Source organism: Zosterops lateralis, assembly GCF_965231275.1.
Source record: "Zosterops lateralis genome assembly, chromosome: 1".
In the NCBI taxonomy this organism is placed as follows: Eukaryota; Metazoa; Chordata; class Aves; order Passeriformes; family Zosteropidae; genus Zosterops; species Zosterops lateralis.
Window position 1 is genome coordinate 35,689,056 of NC_139762.1, and position 16,718 is coordinate 35,705,773.

General features: G+C 38.5%; 1 protein-coding gene across 1 annotated transcript in view; it reads left to right on the top strand.

Annotated features, from left to right (window-relative positions):
- Positions 1-16,718, top strand: part of CREB5 (cAMP responsive element binding protein 5) — a gene marked incomplete at its 3' end in the record, with an annotated part of 207,744 nt that overhangs the window by 11,702 nt on the left and 179,324 nt on the right. Inside the window, exon 3 of the mRNA XM_083866145.1 lies at positions 187-308. Coding sequence (XP_083722271.1) covers positions 187-308 — 122 coding nt within the window. The remainder of the gene's footprint in view (positions 1-186; positions 309-16,718) is intronic.

The window sequence follows — 16,718 nt, forward strand, 5'->3', positions numbered from 1 at the left end:
TGGCTGCCTGCAGTGTTCAGTGTTGAAATTCAGCACTGTGTTGGTTTTTTGAATGATGGTGGTAGGTAGGGGTGGGAAGACAAAGAAAAGTTTGGTTAGAACCTCTCTTTTCCTGGAAGACTATTTAATTGTCTCCCTCTCCTTTTAATATTAAGCACCATTGATAATTTCTTTTCTTGTTCTCAGATCAGACCCCTACACCAACACGCTTTCTGAAGAACTGTGAGGAAGTTGGCCTCTTCAACGACATCGACTGCTCCCTAGAGCACGAGTTTAGGAAGGCACAAGAAGAAGAGAACAACAAAAGGGTGAGTGTGAGTGCACCAAGACCATCCTCCCCTTTTGATTCCTGGAAACATTAAAGAAAGTGTCCTTCAATTTGTGAGAAAGCAGATTGAGCTCTACTACCTTGTAGTAACCTTTTAGTTAGAAAACAGGTGGCACTATAAATTGTGACATGCTTTTTAAAACTATTGAAACAGTGGACAGAAATACAAACCCCAAACCAGCAAAAAACCAGTATTTAATAATAATAAAAAACTGTAACTGTGTTTGCCAGGGTTTGATTCCAAGTCTCTGCTTTTAAGTAAACTATAACACAAACCACACACCTCTAGAGGGAGAGGCTTGGGAAAATTATATCATCTTTGAAGTGAGGATTGCAAACTGTCTCAAATACATTGCAGGGAAATTTGGCTTATGCAGTGGAATTTATTTAGGAGCAAAATTTTTTCTTTTTCTTTTTTTTTTTTTTTTTTTTTTTTTTTTTAATTCCTCCACAACACAGTGAGCCCTTGGATTTATTCATCATCAATACCAGCTTTATTGTGTTTCTGTATTTCTTATAAACCATTGAATTTGAGCTGGGAAACTTTGACTTGAAACACCTAGCAGATAACATATCCCATTTTCAATTAGTATTCTTTTAGTTTACTCTGAAGTTATTCTGTCAGTATTCTGAAGTTTAGGTTGAATTATAGAGACCACCTTGTATGTAAGTGTACTCCTGTAGCCAAAGATAGTTAAGAGTGTTTTCAGGGATCCTAAAGTGCTGATAAAATTCTCAAAGAATTGTAAAAGAGTTAATGCACTAGAGATGCCAGCAAGAAAAGAGGTAAAGCTGCCTGCTGAGGTGCAGAACAGGAGAGAAGACTTGTAAAAAGAGAAAGGAATTCAGGAGCAGCTTGGTTTTAGCTTACAAGGAAGGGAGCCTAGGTATGGTTTATTTGTGGTTCATAAGGAAAGAGTCTGGCACAGATAGAGGAGGAGAGAGGCTGTGTCACGATATGCTGAGCAAGAAATAAGTGTCCAAATGTGAGAGAGTTCAAGTTTTGGTCAGGTATGGGGAAAATAGCACAGACTGACCCTCACAGCTTTGGGTGTTGGACAAACGTTAGGAAACAGCCATGCATTGAGATAAATGTGTCTAATTTTAGACTTGTTAAAAATTTTCTGGCTTAGGTTCTGCTGAGGGGAGTCTTAGTTAGAATCAGGGCGAACATTTCTGTGCACTCTCACTTCTTTGTGCATTAGAGGATTTCTAAGTTATTCTCTGTTCCTGGTGTTTATTTTGCAGGAGTAGGAGAAGAGGAGAAATCTACTGAGGTGGACCTGAATGCAGTTAGCCACAGATTGCAGTGCTTGATGTTGCAGGGAGATTTCAGCTTGTGAAGGATATTTGCAAAATCTGATTAAAACCTAGACAAGGGCATCAAATTACCTGATAATTCCAGCTGTTTAGCAGTCTCTGTGAGTCTTATTCTGCCCTCCTACCAACCCCTGCAGCTGCCATTGGTGATCTCCAGGGAGCAAATAAGTGATCATGGGGGTGGGAAATAAAAAAAAATTTAAAAAAAAAAAAAAAAAAAAAAAGGGGGTATAAGTTCTGCTAGCTGGCTAACCTGTAACATTTGCTCTGTGTTTCCAATTAGTCTGCTGTATGTTCATTCTTACATTACTGACTGACTGTCAGATAGGAATCTGAAGTGGGCCTCAGCAGGGCTTTGCACAAATGCAAGAGACAAAGGCCAAGACAGAAGGAGACTCCTTGGGCTGCAGCTATCCCTAAGGAAATGCTTCTAACAGCCTGCCCCTGGAATATGAGTGTGATGTAGTGTTGGCCTAATGGACCTACCAACACATGGAGACCAAGGTTAACTGCATGGAAATCTTACTCACTGCACAGAAAAGTCTTCCAAAAATATTTTTGGTCATATTAATTTCTCTGGACTCTGAAAGAAACAGCTTTGTTTATTTTAGTATATCACTATGGCTTAGCACACAGCTTGACACTGAAATCTTGTAACAGAAAAACACTTTCATTTCTCATTGGCTTTTTTTGCTCCTTGAGAGTCGTAATTTGAAAAGTCAGAGGATAAAGTTCAAGTAGTGGCATTTTTTTTCTTTCTTTCTTATTTTTAATTTTTTTTTTAAATCTTCTATGTGGGACCCTATGGATAATCCTTGAGAATTTGTTAGGATAAAGCTTGTTATGCAAACTGGTGACTTTCCAAATTAGCTGTGAAGCTACGAGTGCATGGGTTTAGGAACGCCATGTGTACCTTTTTTTTGTAAAGGTACTACGAGTGGAAAGCACTTGCATTAATATCCCAGCTTCTTATCCAGGAATAGATTCACTTGACATCCTTCTGCCACGGTTGCTCATGTGTAAAGTGGAAGAAGTGTCTCTTTATGCCTCCCATACCTGGTATGCCTTATGGTTGTAAGATCATCTGTCAAGGACCACCACTGACAATGTATGTGGATTAGCCTTTGTTCAGGGAATGAGGGAACTCAAGGAACAACAACGATGACGATGACCTGCAGGACCTGAACTGAGAAAAATAAAGCTATAAATGGAAGTGACTTGTTTTTGGCTTCTCTGCTGTTTATACCATCCCATATTAGCTGGAAGTCTCTCCTAGAGAAAAGCCTGCTCTCTAAATGCAAGGGATGCTACAGATCAGCAATAAGCATATGGATAAGCTATGCTCTTGATTGAGGCTCTTGATGGCACTCTTCCTGACACAAGTGTCCTACTACCCAAATTCACCACCAAAATTAGCACAGGTAAAAGCATACCTATATTTCTACTTGCAAAATTGTAAATGTTAAAATTCTTGGGAGCTTGAGGCAGACAGCAATTGACAGCTCAGACTAAGACAAAATTGCAACCCAGCTCAACAAGGCAGGTACTGCTGGCAGATCACAGGACCACTGGCTGCAGGTCTTAGCCTTGCACTGCTTGGGACATTAGATATCCAGAGCATTTGTGGTGGGTTGTAATTGCAAACACATGACCTTTGCTGCTACTGGATAAGCCCTGTTGTCACATCTTGTTTTGAGCATTGAGTTGGGACTGAGAGGATAATGTCAGAGATGGGAAGAGTCAGGGTCTGTTTCTGAATAACTTAGTGGACCCATTCCACTGCCTCTGTGGAATGAGAAAAAAGTGGAAATATGCTGATTGTAGCAAGTAGAGTATTGCTTCAAATAGCATTTACAAATAGCAAGCTGAATATTTTCAACATGAGGGCATGTTTAAAATTACGTTCTGTGTATGCTAGAGTTTGGATGCATCACTTCCTAAGATTTATCCTGAAATTGTGAAATCTTCTAACCAGTGTTCAGTGCTGCAAGATAATGTGGAATTTATGCAAATGAGGTAGGGAAGTGGCTATTCTCAATTACAGCTTGGTTTTAATGTGGTTTGTTCAGTGTCCATTCAGGAAGCTCATTAGTCCTCTACATGGCCTAATATTCCTGTTCTAAGTATTCTATCCTAAGGCAGGCACCTCACTGCTAGGAAAACATAAGCAAATTGAAGTAGTCCAGTAAAGAAGAAGAACAAAACCAAATACAAAGTCTTCAGTGGTTAAATAATTTCAACCTGCAGAAGGAATAAAAAGCCTGAGTATCCAGTTTAGTTGTATTAAACAAGGGATAATGCTACAGTGTGATGTGTGTTTCAAACATATATTTGGTCTGTACCTTCTAGGACCTCCTTCTACCTTGTATATATTTCTATGTATCAGCATAAGAAAGTAGATAAAATGCATTTGTCTAGCTTATAGCACATCACTATTTCATGCTGTGACTCTCTGACCTCCAGAAGAAATTTCTTGCAAATGTTTGCTGAATGTCATAGCTTGGTACTTAGCCTATGAGTATAGGGAAGATGGTATAATTCAAAGCAAGCTGGAAATGATAGAATCTGTCTCTAGAGTAGTATAGTTTGGTGAAAAAAATTAACTTTATTTCCACACCTTGCTTAAATTTCATGCAATGTGTATCTGGCCCATAGATTTTCCCCTCTTCTGAAAAGTAATACAGAAAAATCAGAAGAGATTTTTGCCTGTATTTTATAGTTGACATGACAGCAGATGACACTAGCAGTGCAGTAAATGGGGCCCTTAGCCAGGAAAGGGTGGTATTGTACCCCTATATGAGAAGAAAAAATATTTATATGTTGATAAAACACATTGTATAAGTGTTTGGGTTTTAGAGACCTGTATTGTAATACTAATAGGCTATGCAGTAATGCTGGCATGCACTCCCTTGGTGAAAGAACAGGGATTAAAGGTTCATTTTGGTGGTTGGCTTGGCTGATGGGTGACAAATTAGCCCCAGTTTTCCCTTGTAAATAGTCTGAAAACCAGCAGGGTCCTAGAGAAGAGCAGCGTGGTGGTAGATGTTTCAGAGGCAAGTGCTCTGAAAAGGCTGAATTTCGCTTGTGAAATAATACAAACCAACAAACTCATAAGCCTGTTCCTGGGGCACTTTTGACTCATTGTCTGACAGTCTGTACATTGGAAGGAAAGATCTATGTTTAAATGCTTACTATTTTGATTTTTTTTAAAAAATTATGCTATCATAAATGCACATATGAACATTCTCCCTGGATTTGTCTAAACAGAATGTAAGACCATCCATATTGTTTTAAGTCAAAGGGCCCTCTGATTTCTTATTTTCCCACTGAGATTAAGTATTTTATATACTCAGTACATAGTAGACACAAAGTAAGACTAGAAATTGTTTTATGTTAATACAGTGCTCAAGGGCCAGGGTACATTGTTGTATGTATTGTAATAACTTCAAGCTGTTACTTTATCAATCAGTTAAACTGTTGTCAAGGTGATAGCTCAAAACTCTAAATTTCAAAGTCCAAGGTTTCAGTATAATATTTCTAAATAGAACATCTATATCTATGAAGATGCAAGCATGCTCACACCATAGCATTTTTTCTGGGTGACGCATTGAAGTACTAGAAAGATACACTGTAACTCTATATCTGAGTTTTTCTGAGGGTTATTCTGGGTTTTCATATGCATTAATTGCACCAAGTTATTGATCTGCTTTTTGAGTTAATTTTTTGGCTTGCAACACCTCTTCTTAATTAAATTATTTTTTGCAGTATTCCTATGAAGAAGGTAAAGGCTCTGTCTCTTATTTTCTAAGGGAAAAAACAGATTCCAGAGGACATTGCTTTCCAGAGCTCCTTTGTGGTGTGACACCAAGTCCTCGAAGGAATCACATACATGGAGGGAGAACTGCAGGGTATCTGGGTCCTCTCCACCATTCTGCCGAGAGAGCATCTTTCTGTCTCTTTTGGTTCCTGAATGTCTTTAGCAGCATGGCCCCAAAAGATTGATAGACGCCCTCAAAGACATTTTGGTGTCTTGCTCTCACTGAAACAAAGCAGGACTAAATCAGAGAGCTACCATAAAGGATCTGGGCTCAAGTGACATGCTGAAAATTGCGCAGGAAGTCTGTGGCAGAGCCTCAGATTGATTCCATATCTCCTTGGTCTCAGCATAGGGCATCCCACAGACCATGTGTGTTAAAGATTTATCAGCTGTTGTTCAGTGTTGCTAAAGACAGGAAGAATGCTCTCCTCCTCTCTCCAGATGGGTAGGCTTGCTGGTTTTTAACTTCTTAACCTCCAAGGATTTCATGGTAGACATGTGGTGGTTTGCTGTATTTTATATGATGGCAGCTCCACAGTTGGTGCTTCAGTCCCCAGCTTTATGAGTCCTGTTTTGAGCACGTATCTATCTCCAGGCACTTAGTGCCACACTGAACTGTGCTACAGAAGGGACACTTTCTGCATAATGGCGCAGGAAAGCTGTCAAGACAAAACTGCTCATGGCCTCGCAGAAATATTCACAAGAATAGGCTTTAATTTAGGCTTGTTGCTGATGGTACAGCATCTTATCTTCCGCTGGCAGGCAGGTCTATCTTATCTTGAATGGACTTTTGAGCAGATTTATAGATTTAGATCCTCATACTCAAAGAGAAGACCTGGATGTTTTTCCAGCAATAAGTGCCTATATCATGCAGAAAGGCAATTCTTGAGGGCATACGTTTTTGATTCAGCTAAACCTCCCTAAGCATCATCCTTCCATGTTCTTCTGAATTCCAGCTGATGAATCATCCTGCAGAGATCAGTCAGGACAGTCCACTTTCCTCCTTCTTATTATTGTCTCTGTCCCAAAGAAGCAGAGTCACCCTCTTGTAATGTTTGGAGGTTTGTTATGTTTTGTGTATTTTGGCTACCCTCCAAAAAGGAGGCCTATCTGATTTCATTTTAACATTTCTTTCACAGCAACACGGCAAAGTTGTGCCTTTTGGCTTGGTCTTCCTTGGAATGTTTTTAATGGTACTGCTTCCTTGTTACCAGTTCAGGTTTCAGCAGCATGGACTGGATGGCACATGAAAAAGGGATAAACCTTTCCCGTAGTGGCATTTTTATAAGTCTATCTGTTAGGTAAAGCCCCTAAATCTTGGCAGTCTCTTTAGAGCATACGCTCTGCTATTAAACACGAGCTCTTTGCTCCCCAGAGTGGGCTGCAGTCCCTATGGTTGGGTGGGTAATAAGATACTGCTGATACACTTCAGAGCAAGGTGCACTTTTCCTTTATTTATGAAGATAGACATACTGGTCAAGGGCTTAATCACAGCTGATAAATCATTTTAGAAAGCCTATTAGAACCATATGCTGATCCTTCGTATTAACATGGTATGTCTGTTTCTAGTCTAATAAGGCAGGGTCTTTTTCCCCTCTCCCTTCCCCCTGCCTGGTGCGCAAATTATTTATCTGTTTAAGTGCTATTGCTTGCTTGGGGGCATTTCTCTCTATAAGAGGTATTGTTAATAAAGCAAGGTGAACAGAGGAAAGAAGGATTCTTTCTCTCCAGAGAGCAAAGCTGAATGTTTTTGGCCTCCTGCTGAGAGGAGATTGCAGAGCAATTGTCTGAAAGCTGAGGCAAGGAAACCTGTTGGTTAAAGATTGGGACACTATGGCACAGCATTCACGGCAGCATAAGGTTGTCATTTTGGCCCAGGTGGTTACAATCCTGGAACCCAAGAACTGTGAGGGTTGGGTGTGCTGACATTTTGGTTACCTCACCTTTCCCTCACTCGGAGAGGGCTGCTGCAGGAACAGATTCCACAGCCATCTAATGAGATCCACATTGGTGAAGTTATCCAGAGCCAAGTCCTATTTATCATTAATTGGTGGGTTTGCTTGCAGATCTTTCTTATTATTTGCTGATTATACCCCTACACATTTTATTATCTTGCCAAAATTCAAATGCTAATAATTTCTTGATTTATTGTTTATTTATAACACTGTCTACTGCCTAAATAGATGTAGTTAGAAGATTTCAAAACAGCAACAGCTCTTTTGCTGACTGGGTTTCTTTCACATTTTGCACATGGCAGTCAACTATTTATAAACCTCCATAGGGACTCCTAAACCTTTACAGTTGGGTTCCTCCCACAATTTCAGCCTCTTTTCTCCCTTGCTCCCCCAAGGCAAGTCTTGTTTTTTTGGCATAAAGACAATGATGGTGATTGTTAGGTGGAGAAAATGTCCCCAAGCTATGAACTGTGGGTAAGGGTTTTTAATTTGTACATCAAGCAGGATAAATTAGAAGTCAGAGACATCTAGTAGTGTAAGGGTATCTTCACCATGAAACTTACATCTGAGTTTCTAGTGTTCTTTAGACTTACAAAAAATAAACTGAAAAACTGAAAATTCACTTGTAAAGTGAGTTTGTTTGCATGCTGTAGCATGTCCCATTTCCAGTAGTACACAAATTTAACTTTTAAATCTGATATACTTCAGAGTAAAGAAAGAAATAGTGGAGAGAAGAAATAAGCCAGAACAACTGGTCACATGTGATGGCAGTTAATGAACGCCAGAGTGGGATGTATAGCTTCATACATCTCTGGGGCAGTTTCATTGACTTTAATGGAATTTAAATTTTTAACCTATTACAACTAGGCGAAGATCTGAAGGGAGAAAAGCCTGGCTCAGAGACTAGAAAAAAACCAACTGTGGTCATGATGTGATGTGAAGTATCTGTGTAGTTGTTGATGTCCCACTAATATGTAAAAATATGGACTTTTAAAAATCATACTAGGGAGGTAAAAATTATACATACTAACTATTTCCTCATTCTGGTTTCTCTTTCAAATGCTTCTCTACAAAAGTTGCCAAGTTCACTATTATTAAATAAATATCAGCTTTTTTTTTTTCCCCTGAAATGTGAGTAAACTGTGTGTGGCTCAGTCTGGTCCCTGGGAAGGGAAAAGACATCAGGTTGCCATGTGAATGTACATGTCAAAGTGCAGCTCTGCCAGCCAGTCTGGGGCTGGGTGGGGAGAGACACGGGGAGAATGAACTCAGTGTTACAAACCGTCTCTTTTGAATTTCTACAACCTATTAGTCACAGCAAGCTGCCCTTATTGATTTTGGTAAGAGAGGTCACTTTTAATCCTCTAAAGTGGAGAGAGCTACATGCACTCTCCATAGCATGACATTAAAATTGACACAGCTCTGCATCAGTTCTATGAAAAAGCCCTAAACCTAGATGGATTATTGCCTCGCTTTTCAATGGATACAAGCTGCTAACCAGAGCATGCTAACCTAGATTAGGTGTAAAAGCTTTAAAGTGCTTTATAAGGAAAGCACAGCCAAAAGAAGCTAGAAAATATGAGAACACACTAAAAGAGCTGCCCCGGCAGAAATAGGCCATTAGTCTTCAGATACTTATTTTCTCCATTTTAAAACATTTAAATGTCAACACAAAAGAGTGGAGATTATCATATAAAAGAACAAACAAAAGCTGACCTTACTCTATGATTATGAAGAAAGCTTTATTCTGGCTGATACCCCTTGCTAGTTTTGTTTATGTTCTTTAGAGAACTAAATCTTTGAATACAATTAGGACACTCCGACTTGAATCTTAAGCGTGCCTCAAAATAAACAGCAGAGGTGAACTCTCAGCAGTTTTCTTTTCATCTTTATTATCCTTGCTCTGACCCTTTTTTCCTGCCTCATGATCCTTTGTGGCATACTATTATTAAGAGAAATCTTGATAGAAAAATATACTTAATGTGGATAGGAAAATCATGGTGAGCCAGAAAAGCTTTTTTTTTTCCTTGCTTTGGAATTCCAGAAAGTGCCTAGTGCCCCTTTTGATTTTATGCTAGTTATTTATTTGGAAATTTGTTCTCTGAAGGTTTTCTTTTTTTTTTTTTTTCTGTGAGTCTCAATATATATTTACAATGTAGTGTTTAGGGAAATTTGCTGCCTTGTTATGCAAGCTTGGTGTTCTCCCTTTTCGTTAGTTGTAAGTTTGCACCACTATTTCTTACTGAAGATGAGAAATTCCCTTTCTAAATAAAAGACAACTGCAAAAGAAACAGTGACAAAAGCCATTAAGGTGCAAGGTTGAAGTCTAATCTGTGGAGCCTGTGAGAGGTGCCACAGCAGCTTTCAGTAAATTATAGAAGTCCTCTACGGGTAGTTGGTTGAGAAGGTCTCTGAGCTCATTCTCAATAGAGATTAAAGTATGTGTGTGTCCATGAGGCCATCTGGCTTTCCCTCCTACATTAGGAGCTACTTACTCTTCCTCCCCTTCCTCCCTCACCTGAGATGTGTGTGGGGGGATGGTGTTTCCTCCCTCTCTATGGATTTAGCAAGGCCTAGGGAAATTCAAAGCAGGCACAAAAAGGGAGCTGGCTTTTGGCTTTGTCGCTGACACTGAGACATGACGCCTAGAAGAAAAGGTGAAAGATGCCCAATCTGCAGATTGTCTGGGCTTCTGTCTGGCAGCTTATTTTTGTTCTAGCCCTACCTTTTCTTCTAGCAAGAAAGAAAAAAAAATAAGGTACCTTGCCAGTCTCTCCTTCTTTTTGTTGGAAGAGTCCTTGCTGCTGTCCTAGAGGAGAGAGAAAGAAGGAAGATGAGAAAGTAGAGGTTGCTAAAGGAGGCAAGAAATAAAAGGAAGAAAAAGTACCTTTCTTTTTTACTTATATAAAAGATGTATTCCTACCCCAGATCAGACTTGTTCGGGAAAATGGGAAGGGAAATTCACACAGAAGAAGAAGAAGAAGGAAAATAATATTACTAAGACATGAAGAAAGCTGAGGGAGACTATCACGAGGCTGTTCAAGTGAGAGACATAGGGTGAAAAAATCCACACTCATATGAAGCAGACATTAAAAAGACAGCTTTTTTTTTAAATTTATTTTTTTTAAGAAGTGGGATATCAAAATATTCCTATAATGTATGTCTTAGCAGAATTGGGGAAGCAGAGATTGAGGAGTGTGAAATGTAAAATTTGCTTTTCTCCCCACCAAGCCCATCCTGTCCCTTCCACCCCCAATTCAAGGAAATGAAATTAATTTCTCAGCTTAATATTGAAATGAGATGCCAAGGGATGTGGTGTACAAGAGAAGAGGAGACATGAAGGTGCTAAGTTGATGTTGGGTATTGGAATAGCTTTTCCCTGAAAAAGTGGAAAGGACAGTCAGTCTGTACACTCATGTTTCTGATTTCTTTATAGTCTTTTCTAAGATATCGTTTCTCTCATCATACTCCTGTCTTATCTCTGTGTATGTCCCTTGGGAAGTATACATCTGTGTAAGTGCTGTTCCTGTAATGACAAAGTAACCATGGTTCTTTGCCATTTATGCTATTTTTTTCCAGTACAGTAAACTCATGCAAATGTAAATGCCAACATATATGTTTCAGGAAAACCAGGAAAACTATTACACATATTACACCTCTGCACATAAGTTCTTATTTTGTGGATTATTGAGTGGCTGGAATATTTTTCAGGTGCACCTCATATCCAAATTTCTTTTCTTTGCTTCATCCATCTCAGCCAGTTAAATGTGTATATAACTGATTTTCTGAAATGGGGCCAAAGTCCATGTACTTCAATAGCTCTTAAACATGTGGTTAACTCCAAGCATGTGTGCAGGGGTTTGCTGAAGAGAGATAGTTTGCTGAATCAGGACTTCCCAACACCAAGATTTTAAATTGCAAACAATCCTCTATTTTAATGTGTTTTAATTACTGCCTCCCATAAACTAAAAAAAGGTAACTATTGTTAGTTGAGTCTTCAGATGAAGAAAGTTGTACTTGTATAAACAGAAATTTAAGGGTAAACCAAATTTCTCTGACACCCTTCTGTGAGAACTGTTTTTTTTTTTACTTCTACCTAATAAATGATTGTTTAACATGAAAGGGAATAATGATAATGATTTCATGTTATGAGTAAATACTTATTTTTTAGTATTAGGGGGGAAATAGAAAAGGTCCACTACTTTAAAAAAAAAAAGACATTTGTTGCAGCTTTTCCTTTTTTTTTTTTTTTTTGAGATTTCTGTATTTTCTAACTAAATTCAGTACTGAGATGATAATATATATATGCCATCATTGACCAAATGAATATCAGCTATCCAGTCTTCTGCATATGTAAATCTATGTGATTTATGGAGAAAATATTTTAAAGAACAATGGAAGTGTGTATATATGTTAAGAAAAACCCAAACAAACGAAAAAGGCCCAACCAAATAAAAACAAACAACCCAAACCCCACCTGGAACCAAACTAACCCAACCAAATCCTACCCCCCCTCCCAAAAAAAGGAAAAAATGCAACAAAAAATGCAGTTGCCTTTCTCATTCACTTATGTCCCTTCATGTGCAGGGATAAATGGGATAGGGCTGCTTGCCCTGTGTTGTTGTGGTTTTCTCCATCCTGGATCACAGGTAGGGTGGGATGGAAAGTAGATTCCACAGAGCAAATGCATCTGTTGGAAGGTGCAGGCAAGGGGAAAGAGTCAGTGAGGGAAATGTTCCTTTCAAAATAGTACTTAATATGCTGTTACTGATGGAGTGCTCAAATTGCCTTCTTGTTGACAGTTGGGTAAGGAAAAAAAGCATCTTTTGCTATGGGAGCTGATACACTTAATACATTGTTTTAAAACAAAATGTTCTTCCCTTGTTTTTGTGTAAGGTGGTAAGACTTAAAAGAAATTAGGCTTTCTTCTTCTTTTCTTCCTACTTTTCAATATTCGTTTCCTCACATTCCATCTTCAAAACAGCTAATCTGTATCCCCTCCTTGAATAGCATTATCCTGACAACAGAGCAGTGAAAAAAGCCGAGACTGCAGGACTTCTAACAATGCCAGAGGGCCCCAGGAATAGGAATGCCCTGAAAAAAATGTGCTTCCATCCAGCTGCCCTTCATATTGTTGTCTCCCTATCCAATTTACTAGAGAATTTCCCACTGGCTCTTGGCTCATTCCCAAATGAGAATGTAATCTTTTAAAGATTACACTGCATAATGGAGGGACAAGGAGCTCTTTATTAACTGGGATGGGGAGTCACTTGCTATTAAGCAAGGGAAGGGGATGGGATGTGGTAGTGTTTTGTGAGCTCTGCTTTCTGCCCCTTCTTGTCAGCAACAGGATGGCAGGTTGGGAGTGGGAAACCACTGCAGCTGCAATGTAGAAAAAAAATAATTGAATGTAGCTTATGATTATGGCAATTACTTTTATAGCATGAGGGATTATGCCATAAGTATTATATTGCCAACAAGATTAAATTACTAACCTAATACCACAACATGTTTTCCAGGAAAATAAAAAAATAATTCTGCTTGTTCCAGAGTTGATGCATTCAAAGGCTATTAATGCAGTGTTAAAGAGCTGAGCAACCAAGGAACCTGCAGTACTGTCGGTACGGACATTGTCTGGATTGGGTGCCTGTCACTTCCATAAACTCTGCTGGCTAGACACCCTCACTCTTTCTGGGATGTAACCAGTGGTACTCTGGTAATTTTGAATGCTCCCTCTCCTGTCAAGCAGATAAGCTTCTGCCAATAAATGTTAATAAAGAAATAATCAGAAGCTACACCTGACATGGAGAAATTCTTGAAACTTCATGAAGAGACCAATTTTGCTCATGTAAACCTACTAAACTGATTGGAAAGCTTAAACTTCAATGAATTTTCATACTAGGCTCTTCTTTTTACTACATATTTTGAAAATATTGCTTAATACAATGGATATCTGTTTGTAAAATAATTTTAGTATGCCTCTAGTGTGAGATAATTTTTGCTGAAGTTTCTGGAATATGCAGTGTGATTTTCAATAGTTTTTTAAAAATATTTTTTCTTCTAAATGCATAACAAGGTCATAGATGAGAATTTGTCATATAGCTGGTACAGATACAGCCTCATATAGACTGTTCATGATAGGAGTATAAGCTAAGTTAATTATGCAGGAAGAGCAGTTTCCTTTTGTTCATCAGCTGGAAAATGAGTAGAAAATTTAATTTTGGAGACTTCAGAGATTCATCATGTGTTGGTCATTATGAGCAAATTAACTGGCTTCATGGAAAAGCCAGTTCTGATTCTGAAGAGAAATGCAGGTTAACAATATAAATATTTTTATTAGTTTTTATTTGATATGTGATGAATGGTACCTCAAGCAGTTGATTTCATTTTTATTGTATGTACATTTAAGTCTTTTCACACCATTGTGCTTTATGAAAATACCTTTTGTTACACAAAGCTATTGGATATATTTGAAAAGACTGGACATGCATTTGTAAATCGACCTCTTCTTTTTGTGGTGAAGGGTTATGGATATCAAACCGCGGTCAAACAGGAGCATGTTATTGTTACTGCATTGTATTGTCAGGCTTAGAAACTTCTGAATGACAGCCTATACTTGATTTTATTATTTTTCCCCCTTTTTTCCTTCTGAATATGTGAACAGAAAAAGAAGCAAATATGATTTCATGGTGGATATTTTTGTTCTGTTGCAGATACAACCAGTGCAACACACAAACTGTTTGCCTCAATGACACAAGCTCTTGGCTTTTTGACCTTCCTATTCATCTGAGCTTTTAAGAGTCACCTTAGCTAAAAGATGTTCTCAGTTACCTTTTGGGACTGAGAGCTCTGGGCACTATTAAGAGGGTTTTATTGTAAGTTGGCTTCATAATTTCCTTGTAGTGTCTAACCAGATGAACAAGGTTATAGCTCTTTTTGATAACTTCAAAACAACTTTTAGTCAGGTAAGGGTGTATTTCTATTCCCTTTGCTTGTATCATTTTAAGACCATTATGTTTCCAGTGAGACATCCTGTATTAGTTTCCTCTAAGGGGTTTTTATTTTTGTTCCTGGTGCATTAGTTCCTAGCTGGTAGAAACAGTTGCACAAGAAATCAACCTGTTTTCTTACATCTCCTATGCCCAGGGCATATTAGTAAGTCTTTGGCTGCTGCTTGCTTTTAGAAAGAAGGTCAGCGTGGGTTTATTGCACATCTGCCAGTAGTTTGCAAATGCTGGATCCTCACTGTGACCCCTGTGCCCACCAGGCAAGTGTTACCTTTCACAGACTGTGAGGAGGGAATCATAACCCATGGAAAGGGGCCCACCAGATGCCTGAGGGCAATGCCTCAAGCTGTCAGAGGAGTTTCACCAGTTCTTGCTGTTCATTTGCTTTCCTGACCTCTATGTATGGTGTGCTTAAACACCTTAAAAGCCATCCTGTGGCTCAGGGCTCTAGCTGCAGGCGGCACTGCAACATGATCTGCTGGAAATTGTAAAGTCAGTGATACAGATTTGTGTGGACTTCTGCGTGCCTCCTCACTGTTAATAGGTAATAAAATATTAACATTTCAGTGTGACAGGCAATTTTTTGGTGTGACCCTGTGTTTAACTACCATCAAGACACAGGTGTAAAATTTTTTAAGTTACATGAGAAGTACTGGAATACCACCTAGATGCTGGTGTGTTCAGAAGGTCTGGCAGTAATATTGGATGGTTTTCTTCATTTTGTTGGTGTCACAGCATAAACTAGTTTGAATATAATTTTTTCTTTCTTTTCTACAAATATTCCAGTGGAATTATTTTCAGCGCCAGGAGGAAATTTCTGTAAGACCTTGTCATAAGCCATGTTTTTGCATTTTTCTTGTTTTCCTGCCAATCTGTAACTTCCCTGTCTTTCTAACACTTGGAAAACTTTCTGCATATTTATGTCGGTTTCTGTGTCAGCTGATGTTGAAATAGGTTTCAAAACCACAGCCAGAACCTTTATTTACCCAAATATTTAGCTTTCAGTTTAACCTGACCCTAGACTGAGCACATCTGAGTTAAAGTAGCCCAACATATCAGCTACTTTCTGCCTCCTCTGACGTGTGACTGGCTGTGTGAATACTCTTAGCTTGCCCTAAATATTATGAAGGGAGGGAAAGAAGCATGTAAAGGTCAATACTGTGGTTTACTTGAAGAACAGTAGTTTGTTGTAAGCTGCTGTGACTCAATTGTTTTTGCTACTCTGTTTATCATATCACAACTGGAAGATGCTAGGGAAACTTAGAAAGAGGCAGGTCTTACCAGCTTTTGTTTTCATGAAGGAACAGGGAATATAAACTGCTTGCATGAAGCATGGTATTTGCTATATGTCTGCAGAAGACTAGTGTTTGGATCCCATCTTCAAGTAATACTGTAGTGCAGATAACCTCTAAATTATGAACCTTATTTTTACATTAAATCTTTTCAGCTGGATGATTTTTTTCTTTTTGCTTTAAAATAATAGGTATTTTTACAATACATGAATATAATATAGAAATTATTCAGTTCCTTTCAATGATTTTGTTGCAGGATGTAGATACATGGCCCTAGCATCTAGCAAGCAAATACATTCCTGTGGTGTTTTCAAAAGCATATGAGAATCCATATGTTTTCATAGGAAAACAGCTGTTCCCAAGCATATGCTTTCTGAGATAGAGTGACACTCACTACAAGGGCAAAGTAGGACCACGGCTTGTCTTCTAAGTTGAATAAAGCTGGCAATAATTGTCTCTTTCAATGTGCAGTGGCACTGCATGTAGATATTGCTGTATGGAGTTATAACTGGTAGGAGGGAGAGAGATTAACCTCTACAGTCTGCAGCTTGGAAGAGACAATATAAATCTCTGTCCTGCTTTGAGCTGTGAATGCCTCTGTAGGAGTTATAGTAACAGACAAATTAGCATAATGTAATTGGCTGGCAAGGTCAGCCCCTCTCCAGGAGCATTAGCAATGTTTACTGTAAGAAGAGACAGACCAAGTATTGTAGGGTAGTACATTGTCTGTCATTTTTGAAGGAATAATAATCATTTTGCACTCCCTACATCACAGACTTTACCATATCTTATTAAAATTCAGACTATCATATTTCCGCCTTAAAGCAAATAATCTAATAGAACAGCAAAGTATATTCTCCACTATAACACAAATCTTTTTTTTTTTTTTTTTCTTTGAATCTCATTGAATTTACTTTTCTCTTTCTCCTTTGAACACCTTTTCTCTGGGTGCTAAACTTCCATATGCATCCCTGCCAATATCTAGTAAATCTTGTCGAG